This window comes from Carlito syrichta, unplaced genomic scaffold, assembly GCF_000164805.1.
Source record: "Carlito syrichta isolate Samal-C Ts95f unplaced genomic scaffold, Tarsius_syrichta-2.0.1 Scaffold303652, whole genome shotgun sequence".
NCBI lineage: Eukaryota > Metazoa > Chordata > Mammalia > Primates > Tarsiidae > Carlito > Carlito syrichta.
This window is the reverse complement of record NW_007247748.1, coordinates 513,450-525,934: the sequence shown is the minus strand read 5'-3', so window position 1 is coordinate 525,934 and position 12,485 is coordinate 513,450. Positions and strand designations below refer to the sequence as shown.

Sequence of the window (12,485 nt, the reverse complement as noted above, 5' to 3'; positions counted from 1 at the left end):
GGAAGGATCGCCGGAGCCCAGCAGGTCGAGGCTGCGGTGGCCGGGAGCGGCCACTGCACTCCAGTCTGGGCAACAGAGTGAGATTCCAACTCAAAAAAAAAATAAATAATAATAATAATAATAATTTTTAAAAACCCTGTCTCTGCCGGGCATGGTGGCTCACACCTGCAATCCCAGCACTTTGGGAGGCAGAGGCAAGATGACTGCCTGAGCCCAGGGGTTCAAGATCAGCCTGGGCAACTTGGTGAGACCTCGTCTCTACAATAAATAAAAAAAATTAGCCAGGCATGGTGGTACACACCTAGAGATCCAGCTGTGTGGAAGGCTGAGGCAGAAGGATCACCTGAGCTCAGCAGGCTGCAGTAGCTGTGAGCGTGCCATTGCACTCTAGCCTGGCAACAAAGCAAGACTTCAACTCAGAAAAAAAAAAAAGAAAGAAAGAAATCCTGTCCCTGCTACCAGAGACACTATAAATTTGATCAAGTTATTTAAATTATAGACTACTTCCTCACAGTCTATAAATTTTTTAAAACCTCCACTGAGATTGCACCAAAATCACTGTGGAAATTTTCTCACACTATCAAGGGCTACATTTCAGACCTAACATTTTAGATGACCAAAATCTGTGGTAAGGAGGCTAAGTCATTGTAAAAACTCCCCATGTGACTCTAATGTCATTCCTAAATAACTACCAGACAAATGATCTCTATAAGATTCCATAAATTACACATTACCTAAGACATGTGGCAAATGCACGTCTTGCATTCCTATACACAAAATGTATTGGGAACCCTTTAAATGTGTGCCCATCGGGTACAGCCCTCCTTATGGCATCCTGAAATTCTTCATTGCCTGCTGATATACTTGTTGTACGCTCAAATTCATAAGAAGCCAATGCTGGTGATAAAAGGTAGGAGAGCTGATCTTCCCAAACAGTAGTGAGGCCAAGATCCTATAACAATCAAAAGAGAAACCGAAAAAGTGAAATACATTAAAGTTTTAAAAACCAATTAAATAAAAATGTTGATTGTTTTAGTGTTGCCAAGATTTTAAAAAGCTGTCATATTTTTTAAACTTTCTATTAATTATTATAGGGATGCACAGGAATAACAACAAGATAAAAGGACTTGGCTGGGCGTGGTGGCTCACGCCTATAATCCCAGCACTTTGGGAAGCTGAAGTGAGAGGAATGCCTAAGCCCACAGGTTCAAGACCAGCCTGGGCAACTAGGAGAGACCTCATCTCTACAATAAATCAAAAAATCAGCTGGGTGTGGTGGCATGCGCCTGTAGTTCCAGCTGCTTGGAAGGTTGAGGCAGAAGGATCACGTGAACCCAGCAGGTTGAGGTTGCTGGTAGCCGTGAGTGTGCCACTGCACTCCAGCCCAGGTGACAGAGTGAGACTGACAAAAAAAAAAAAAAGATAAAAGGACTGGTGACCAGGTTTTACTTTTAGAGAAATAACTTAAAAAATTCAATACAAAGATATTCATGAAGACTCCAAATTCTACCCTTCTTTACTATTGACTACTAGAAAAGACCATATGGGATACTAGTCCTCATATACAAGACAGTGAATTGTGAGATCCTATTTTTTTAACTTTAAAGAGTTTAGTAAGATTAAATCCATTTAATTTGATTACTTCTATCACAAACTAACCTGCAGTAGGGGAGAAAAGTAAACTAATTAATTCTGGATGTAACTAACAAATATTTATTGAGCATTCACTCTGTAAAACTTTTATACTGTAAGATAAAAAGGTGAGACTACATGCTACATATGTTTTAACAAGGAGCTTAAAACATATGTTTCTATGGAATGTTAAAAGCAGTATGATTCACATTTAACAACAAATGAGCCATTGACATCTAGATACGTGAAGTAAAAAAATACCCAGTTACAAATATAAAAACTTCCCAAAATTCTAAATATTTTTATTTTCATAACAGATCTTTAGAACTTTCTAATTTCACATTCAAGGTTTTAAATGTTCACAAGTGATCTCAAAGGTCAACTTACTTTTCCTGCAACAAGATGTGATTCTTATTTGCTGATTGACAGACATCACTGACATAGCTAGTGACCAACAAAGGCAGTACATGTGATATAAGGAAAGAGAAAGTAATAAGGGGTTTTCACTTCTAGCAGCACAATGGACTAGGTCTCCTGACCAACACTGCTGCTGAAAACACGCTACAAATGCCAGATTTTACAAAATATACTTTTAAGCACTTCAACGAGTTGGCAAGTAAATAAGGAATATGAGGTCAAAGCTAAGAGTAACTGGGAACCCAGAGAACATATTTGATAAGCCAATTTGCCTTCGACAGCCTCAAAGAACAGAATACAGGGCTCACCCAAGTGGGGAATAGAATAGGGATCCCCAAAAGGAAGATAAAACTCTTCTGTAGGAATTTTGAATTTTAGTCCTTTGTTGGTTATATATGTTATAAATAATTTTCCCACTCCACGGCTTCCGTGTCTTAATGTTTTCTTTTGGTGAATTTAAGTCCTTACAACATAGTAATCTTTTCCTTTATGATTAATGCTTTTTATGTTTTCTTGAAGCTACTTTACAAAGGAAAACTACATGCTACTAAACAAGAGGCTTGATCTCATTATTAATCAGAGAAATGCAAATTAAAGACAGAATGAGGATCTCATGTTATATCTACTCAATAGGAAAACAATCAGAAACCAACCTGGTGGGGGGAAAACAACATGAAAAAATAAATAATGCAATATTTTTAAAGAGGTGATTATTTCAATAAGCATTTCATAAAGAGGAAATCCATATAGTGATATTCGGCAAAAACCTGTCTCTAAGATGTAAACAAGTCCATCATTCTTCATTTCTAGGAAGAATACATTCTGTAAGTATTAGGAGATTTGGAAGTTATTAAGCCTTGAAACATGACTCTCATGACTTGAAATTATAAGCTTCATAGAGATAGGGACTGTGTTTGCTTTGTTCAAGGCAAATAGTGATTGGTACTATAAAACACACCAATACATAAATACTTAAACAAATGAAAGAAAGTATGAAATGATTACTGCTTCTGTGCTCATTACCTTTCTGTGTTCGGATACCAGGAGCCTCAGCTGCATTTCTATTTCATTACTTGCTACTGATGCATCAATTGTGGATGCACACAGAGGTGGAAAGGGAGGAAGGGATGTTGTCGCTCCTGGAGCACACACAGATTTAATTGCTTCTTCACTCATGGGTTTCCACTTGGATTCATCATTCAAATCAAATACACAGGTTTCTACTGCATCAGAGGGTTGACAATTTCCCAGGAACATCTGATGATTGAAAACACAACCAATTGTTCGATATGGGTACAATGGTTTGGGTTGTTCAGCAAGTGGAGGTTCATCAGGATTGACAGGCTTGTGGATATACCTAAAAAAATTAAATAATTTTATATAATGAGAACCCCAAAAATAAGGAGGCAGTGTCTTACTAAGAAAAAAGTTATTCTAAGACTTAAGGTTATAACTACTTACCAGAGCTAGAGTTTTTTAATACTTGTTTTGCTTCTATTTCTAAAATTTGATTACATTATATTAATTGTATGGTACATCTTATAATCTTAAAACTAACTCTATTCTTTTAACAACAGAATATGTTCTGTATATAATGTTAAGATTCAAAAAGTTTACCTCAGATAACACCATTAAATTAATTTGGCTAACAAGGGAAACCTGCATAATGCACATTTGTATGCCTAACCCTGAATTGAACCCCACATCTTTAAAATAAAATTAATTAACTAATTAATTTGGCTATATGTTATTAGGTATGACTAGCCAAAATGATTATCAACCAAGAAGAAAGAAGATCCAACAAATTAAGAAGAGAGCACAGGGCTGTGCCTCCAAAACACAATGAAGGAAAACTGAGAAAGAACAGCCAGAGTGGAATAACAGAACTTGAAAGACAGTAATGAGAGAAGCTAAGGAAAGAAAACATTCTAGGAAGGAGGAAGTACTCAACTCTTTCAAAATCTGATGACAGGCTAAAGTACTGAAAAATGTCCAGTGACCATACCAAATTTCCAAAATAAGTCATGATTTCCAACCTGAACTTATTTTCAGGCTTAAGAATCATCATTAGAAAAAAACAAGCTGGGCTCGGTGGTTCAGCCTGTAATCCCGCGCCTTTGGGAGGCTGAGGTGAGTGGATTGCCTGAGCCCGCGGGTTCGAGACCCGCCTGGGCAGCAAGACCTCATCGCTACAATAAATCAAAAAATCAGCCGGGCGTGGTAGCGCGCGCCTGTAATTCTGGCTACTCGGAAGGCTGAGGCGGAAGGATCGCCAGAGCCCAGCAGGTCGAGGCTGCGGTGGCCGGGAGTGGCCACTGCACTCCAGTCTGGGCGACAGAGTGAGACTCCAACTCAAAAAAAACAAAAAAAGAAAAAAACATACACCAATTATAAACAACTAAAAGTAAATATGGTTTACTTTTCACCAACATTATGTTGGTAAAGAATATTTTAAGGATACAAATTTTCTTAACGTTCATTTTACTTAGCTGCAATAACGGAAGCCTTTTTAAAAAAAAGTTATCAAAAAGGCTCTAATTATTAAAATTATTAAGTATTAAAACCAACTCTACCTTCAAGTATAATCAAGACAAATAATAAACCCCTTCAGTTTAGAACATTTATATCTTCATTTTAATACCCTTGTAACCTTAGCAGACTAACCTGTGTCCTGTTAAACTCTCCCAAAAAGTGATGGTTCCATCAGTCCCACAAGTCATGACCCATGCATGAGGTACTCCTTTTGCCTTAGTCCCAACACAGACAAAGGCCTCCAAGCCATATCCAAGAAGAAGGCTGCACAGAAGATTTGCGTGGTCCTCACAGTCACCCTCCAAGAGAAAATAATACAAAGTATTTATATCGCATATGGTTTCCTCATAAACTACTTAAATACAAAATTACAATAAAATTTATTTTAAAATGTTTCACTACCTGTCATCCCAGCACTTTGGGAGGCAGAGGCGAGAGGATTACCTGAGTTCAGGGGTTTGAGACCAGCCTGGACAACTTGGTAAGACAGTGTCTTTATAATAAATAAAAAAATTAGCTGGGTGTTGTAGTGGTTCACGACTGTAGTTCCAGCTACTTAGAAGACTGAGGTGGAAGGACTGCCTGAGCCCAACAAGTGGAGGCTGCGGTGGCCATGAGCGTGCCACTGCACTCCAGCCTGGGCAACACAGTAACTCTAACTCAAAAAAAAAAAAGTTTCACTTTTAATCATTAGTCCAGTGTTGAAATAATGAGGAAAAAATTCTATATGCTAATTTTAGAAGAGCCTGAATTATTTTACAAAGTTAGTAGTCACAAATCTGACAGTCATAACATGTGTATTTATCTTGATAGGGGGCATTCAGATCCAAAATCGTGTAAGGAATTCATACAACACAGAAATACAAGTACTAACATGTTGATAGCTGGAGGACATGAACAAATAAGCCAACAAATACAGCAGGAAATGCAAATAAATGGAAAAATCACTCAAACCAATGACTTACGGCACCCATATGTGATCATTTCAAGGAAATATGCACACAGGACAAATGATCAGGAGGAAGAACAAAATGCCAACAATAGCTATTACTGAACAAACTTACGTATATAATTTTCCAAATTCCTCCTGATATAATTATATTATGTTTGCAATTTTAAAAAATTATGAAGACTTTTACAGAAACAATAGAAAGTATCTGATAATGTTCTGTGAAAAAATTACTAAAATGTTAAACAGGATAGCTACAATTATGTAGAGACATTATTTAAGTGTAGGAAGACTACAGATAATATGCAATAACAAAAATTACTACTGAGCTGAATGTTAGAATTGTTTTTTCCAAAATATTTGCATTAGTGGCTCTACACTGTTTTTTAAAAAATTAACTATAATAAAACAAAAAGTATTTTATAATTATTAAACTGAGCTTACAAAAATATAATAGCCAACCTCTGTTAGACCCAATAATTTCTGATATTTTGTCCTTAAAAAAAAATTCAAAAGTAAAATACTTATATACACAAAGATACTCAATTTAAAAGTGCATTCACAGCCGGGCTCGGTGGCTCAGCCTGTAATCCTGCGCTTTTGGGAGGCTGAGGTGAGTGGATTGCCTGAGTCGGCGGGTTCGAGACCTGCCTGGGCAACTTGGCGAGACCTCATCTCTACAATAAATCAAAAAAATCGGGTTAGTAGCCGGGTGTGGTAGCTCATGCCTGTAGTTCCAGCTACTCGGAAGGCTGAGACGGAAAGATCACCGGAGCCCAGCAGGTCGAGGCTGCGATGGCCAGGAGCAGCCACTGCACTCCAGTCTGGGCGACAGAGTGAGACTCCAACTCAAAAAAATAAATAAATAAATAAAAGTGCATTCACAATAATATCAAAAAATTGGAAGCAAGCCTAACTTGGCCAAAAGAAATACTTCCTACAATAGGGAAAAATGGAAATCACAATGATGACAACACATGGAAAAATGTTCATAGCATAATGTTAAATTATAAAGACAAAGCTTTATTTATATCTTAATTATGGAATAAACAATACATAAGCAGGAGAAAAATAAAAATATAAAGAGAAATTCATGGCAAAGTGATGGCTCACACCTGTAATCTGCACTGTGGGAGGCCGAGGCAGGAGAATTACTTGAGCCCAGGAAGTAGAGGCCAGATTGTGCAACATGTGAGAACCCCAACTCTCCAAAAAAAAAGAACAAAAAGCTAGTCATGGTGGTGTGCCTGTAGTCCTAGCTACCCTGGAGCCTGAGGCAGGAGAATAACCTGAGTCTGGGAGTTTAGGCTACAAGGAATTATGATTGTGCCACCACACTCCAAGTCCTCAAAGGGAAATGTGTTGTGATATTGAAGAGGTGAAACTAAAAAGCATAAAAATTGACGAGTTCAAAACCTGTTTTGAACAGTGGAAAAAACATCTCAATAGATGTATTGAATCAAATGGAGAGTATTTTGACAGTGACCTGACGTTTAAACATGTAAGAATAAAGACACAATTTGTTATAAATAAGTTCTGGGTTTTTTGGGGTCTCACTTCGTATGTACATTTGTCTAAGGTTCTCTTTCTTTTCTTTGTCTTTTTTTAAAATAGAGACAAAGTCTCTCTCTGTTACCAAGGCTGGAGCATAGTGGCATGATCATAGCTCACTGCAGCTCTGAACACTCAAACTCAAGCAATCCTCCCACCTCAGGCTCCTGAGGAGTTAGGTCAGGCAAATGCCACCACACCTGATTTTTTAAATTTTTTGTAGAGAGGGGGTCTCACTCTGTTGCCCAGGTTGGTCTCAAACTCCTGGGCTCAAGCAATCCTCCTGCCTTGGCCTTCTAAAGTGCTGGGATTACAGGCATCAGCAACTGTGCCCAGTCAATATTCTTTTACAAATGTATTACAGATTCAGAATAACCACGATGTACTACTATTTAATTCAACTATGTGTATATGATACCTTGTTTCTACAGAGAAAGGCCAGTAGAGTGCACCACTGTTCCTGTTTACCTCCTCCTCCAATAACAGGAGCTCGCTCATAACCAAGAACATTAACAAATCTTGCTGCTTGTCTTGGAGTATCAAGAAGTCGCCCAGCTCGAAGTGGTTTAACATAGGAACAGACTGGTCTATTGATCCCATTTTCATCCTGAAGGGAAGAAAAGGAAAATATGATCTGTAATGACAGATTTATCATCCCAACTTTAAAATTCTTTTCTTTAGGACTCGTTAATGTATTACTGAGTGCTGACCTTACGTCAAACGCTAGGGTGCTACTCAGTTCTGTGCATATAATTTCTTTTTTTTTTCCTCAGAGCTGGAAGGAAGAAGACACTGACTCTCCGGTCTGCATATAATTTCTTTTAATTCTCATAACATCGCTATTATTTCCATGTAACAGATGAAAAACACTGAAGCTACAGCTCTTGTGAAACGGAGCCAAGATTCAAAGCCTGAGCAGACTCCAAAGCAGGTGACATGAGAGCACCTCTGAAAAAAGAATGGCCAGGTAGGTGGGGGAGGAGAAATGCTCTCAGCTGAAGTATTCATCTACATTACCACACAGAATTGAACAATCTATATCCAGACAGGACAAATAACTTTTCTGACGGACTGATATAACAACGATCAGAGTTTAATTTTAGTTTCCATTAGGGCATCAAATTTAGAGATCCAGAGGAAATAACAATTTGTTAACCAAGTCAACTGAAAGCAGAATTTTGGAAAACATTTTTTAAATTTCTTAAGTCGGGGTCTCATTCTGTTGCCCAGGCTGGAGGTCAGTGGCACAGCTTACCACAGCCTTGACCTTTTCGGCTCAGGTAATCCTTCTGCCTCAGTCTCCCAAAGTGTTGGGATTAAAGGTATGAGCCATCACTCCTGGCCTTGAAAAACATTTTAGAAAAAGTTTTACACTCTAAATACAGGAGGTATCCAAGTGCTTGTGCTTAATAACTATTGTGCATATAAATGTCTCTGATGACTGTCCACCACTGTGGGGCATTTTTGGTTTTATTTTGTTTTTTTGAGTTGGGGTCTCACTCTGTCACCCAAGCTGGAGTGCAATGGTCTGATCATGGCTCACTGCAGCCTCTACCTCCTGGGCTCAGGTAATCCTTTGGCCTCAGCCTCCCAACTAGCAGGGACCATAGGCACATGCTACCACATCCAACTAAATTTTGGATTTTTTGAGGTCTTGGTATGCTGCCTAGGCTGGTCCTGGGCTCAAGCAATCCTCCTGCCTCAGCCTTCTGAAGTGCTGAGATTATAGGTGTGAGCCACCATGCTGGCCTGTTTGTAACAATAAAAAGCCCACATTTTCCTAAATTTCAAAGTTACTAATACGGCAAAGTGAAAGGGCCACTTACAAGAGTTGGAGATAACTTAATACTCTACCACGGCAGGGATCCTCAGGACATAAGATCTAACTCAGTCAATCAAAACACCATCTTTTGAAATACCAGAACCACTGATGTCTTTCTACACAGCAAAAACATTTTTCATTTTTTTTTGAGTTGGAGTCTCACTCTGTCGCCCAGACTGGCATGCACAGTGGCACGCTCCTGGCCACCGCAGTCTTGACCTGCTGGGCTCCGGCGATCCTTCCGCCTCAGCCTTCCAGTAGTCAGAACTACAGGCACGCACTACCATGCCTGGCTAATTTTAATTTTTGATTTATTGCAGAGACGAGGTCTCGCCAAGTTGCTCAGGTGAGTCTCGAACTCGCAGGCTCAGGCATTCCACTCACCTCAGCCTCCCAAGGCGCAGGATTACAGGCTGAGCCACCGAGCCCAGCTCAAAACTGCAATTTAATAGAGACTCTGCCATGACCAAGCTGCTGTCTGGACTCTTCACTTCACGTCTCTATCCTGCATACTGTTTACAAAAAGAGGCAATGCCCGGCCACTTGAAATCTTATATGGTTACTGAGACTAACTGACCTTACATGGTTCAAATCTTCTTACAGTGAATTCTAAGAGACAGAAACTTGTTTAGCTAATATTTCCTAAAAGAAAATCCCAGATTTTAAATTTTAAAACTGAGTTCCTTAGTGGTATCTCAACCTCTTCCTCCTCTTTGATCTGCCATTTCTCTGATCTGCTACCTTATCCCTCCTGAGTCCTCTCTGGTCCCAGGCTCCATGTTGCAATAAATAACTGACCCTCAGACTAGATGGACAACAAGGAACCAGTTATATTTTGACTGGTTTCTCCTTGTTTTTGTCCTGACATCATTACTATCTTGCTGACCCAGTCATTCAACGTACAAAACACTACTGGAAAGTCAGAATCCATTTGCCTTATTCCCACCACTAGCCAACTAGGGTCTCTCATTCCCAAGCTCCCAATCTAGAAATGGTACCACTTTTAGCCTGTCCTAAAATCTAGGGAAAATAGAGTAAAGTTAGATACATGCATAAGATTTAAGATATGTAATCAAAATAATACTACATTGTACTTATATAAAAACATCTATATGAGGCTGAATATATATATATATATATATATAGCATTTGAATGATTCCTAGGAAATTACATAGATCTGAACACATATTTTATGTTGGTTTGTTAAAGATAGAAAATGGATTTAAGATTGGAGAAAAATGGTAGCGTGCGCCTGTAGTTCCAGCTACTTGGAAGGCTGAGGCGGAGGATTGCCAGAGCCCAGCAGGCGAGGCTGTGGTGGCCGGGAGTGGCCACTGCACTCCAGTCTGGGCGACAGAGTGAGACTCCAACTCAAAAAAAAAAAAAGATTTGAGAAAAAGAAAGGTAGAGATATATAGGTGAAATGCTGCAGATAAACATTACCAGTCATTGGTTTAGAGATCTTGGTTATATAGAATTATTATATATAATATGTCTGTTTAAAAAAGAAAAACTCTAACAAAAAAATACTTACGTCCAGAGACCCAATTCTGCACAAAAGAGCTGAATTTACATATAAAGTGTCCAAGTGGTTAATAAATTAATTCTAGCCAGGCTCGGTGGCTCAGCCTGTAATCCCAGCGCTTTGGGAGGCTGAGGTGAGTGGATTTCCTGAGCCCGCGGGTTCGAGACCCGCCTGGGCAACTTGGCGAGACCTCAACTCTACAACAAATCAAAAATTAGCCGGGCGTGGCTGCGCGCGCCTGTAGTTTCAGCTACTTGGAAGGCTGAGGCGGAAGGATCTCCAGAGCCCAGCAGGTCAAGGCTGCGGTGGCCGGGAGCGGCCACTGCACTCCAGTCTGGGTGACAGAGTGAGACTCCAATTAAAAAAAAAAAAAATTTTTAATTCTAAATATCAAGCAAGGTCACACTCCAAGTTAAACAAAATAAATTTTCATCTACTTTAAATCAAATATATTCAGAAAGGGTTTAAAACACAATAATTGAAATTAAAAGTAAAATAAGAACAGATTGTATTATGCCACTCACCTAATCAGTGAAAGAGAATATCACAGAATCAGTATTTTTTTAAACAAATAAATGATTTTGTTTTTTTCTTAAATAAATGCAATTAAATATAAAGTAAGTGGAATTTACATATATCACAGTAGGTCTCAAATACAAGCATTAAACTTTTCTAATATAATTTACAAACCTGTGCAAAAATCTTAACCAGTCGTGAGTTGTGCGAGGGACGGATTTGTAAATATTCTCTCCACCATTGCTTAGCATATACAAGAAACAATCGCTCTTTCTCTGCAGTTTTCTGACGTTCCAAAGCAAGCTTGAAATTAAAAAAAATTTTTTTCAATTTCTAGACATTCTCCTTACCTACTACCAAATATGTAACAAATCTATTTCTCTCCATCACCACCCTAATCTGAGCTACAATCATCCTGTCTGTAAGCACCTCCTGATTTCCATTTCTATACTTACCCCAAGTACAATCCAGTCTCCACGCAATAGTCATAAGTGAGCTTTTCTTCTCCCAAGACAGAAACTTTTAAATCATCATTTTCTGTCAATCCCCTATTTGAAACACTTCAATCACTTTCCTTTTTTCTTGAGTCAGAGTCTCACTGCTGCTCAGGCTGGAGTGCAGTGGCACACTCAGGGCCACCACAGCCTCAACCTGCTAGGCTCAGGCGATTCATCTCAGCCTTCCAAGTAGCTGGAACTACAGGTGCATGCCACTACACCTAATTTTTATTTTTTATTTATTGCAGAGACGAGGTCTCATCAAGTTGCCAAGCTGGTCTCAAAACCCTGGGCTCAGGCAATCCTCTCACCTCCACCTCCCAAAGTGCTGGGATTATAAACATGAGCCACTGCACCCGGCCTATTGCAATCACTTTTCATTACACTGCAAACGAACTGCCCTGGACCATAAACTCTGGCCTCAACGACCTCATTTTCTACTCACCCACAAGCCACTGTATCCTGGGCTTTGGTTCCTGCGTGGGGTCTTTTGTTCTAGGCTGTTCCCACTGCCTGGAAGCTCAAGCCCAATCCTTGCACAGCTGGCTGCTTCTTGCCATTCAGACTTTTTCCTACCCCAATCACATGACCAAAATCAGCCTTCCAATAATCACATCACCCTGCAATAATTCTCCACATAACAACTTCCACTATCTTATATTTTATTTACTGACTTTGTTGTTTCTCTTCACCAGAATCTAAACTCCTTGAGAGCAACCTGCTGCCTTGTACACAGCTATTATCTCCAGTGTCTGAAATAGCATCTGGCACATTTTAACATCTGTTTAAAATCAGTATATAGGGTTGGCGTGATGGCTCAAGCCTGTAATTCCAGCACTTTGGAAGGCCGAGGTGAGAGAACTGCCTAAAACCAAGGGTTTAAGACCAGCCCGGGCAATTTGACGAGACCTCATCTCTACAATAAATCAAAAAATTAGCCAGGTGCGGTAGCACGTACCTATAGTTCTAGATACTTGTTTGTTTCTTTGTTTGTTTTTGAGTTGGAGTCTCACTCTGTCGCCCAGACTGGAGTGCAGTGGCCG

At 39.4% G+C, this 12,485-nt stretch overlaps 1 protein-coding gene across 3 annotated transcripts in view; it reads right to left on the bottom strand.

Annotated features, from left to right (window-relative positions):
* CEP76 (centrosomal protein 76) overlaps nucleotides 1-12,485 on the bottom strand; it is a 27,521-nt gene that overhangs the window by 6,823 nt on the left and 8,213 nt on the right. For all 3 annotated transcript variants that reach the window (XM_021712817.1, XM_008058930.2, XM_021712818.1), the window contains 5 exons: nucleotides 11,120-11,248; nucleotides 7,500-7,688; nucleotides 4,714-4,880; nucleotides 3,073-3,406; nucleotides 735-952 (listed from right to left, as the gene is read on the bottom strand). In XM_021712817.1, coding sequence (XP_021568492.1) covers nucleotides 735-952; nucleotides 3,073-3,406; nucleotides 4,714-4,880; nucleotides 7,500-7,688; nucleotides 11,120-11,248 — 1,037 coding nt within the window. The remainder of the gene's footprint in view (nucleotides 1-734; nucleotides 953-3,072; nucleotides 3,407-4,713; nucleotides 4,881-7,499; nucleotides 7,689-11,119; nucleotides 11,249-12,485) is intronic.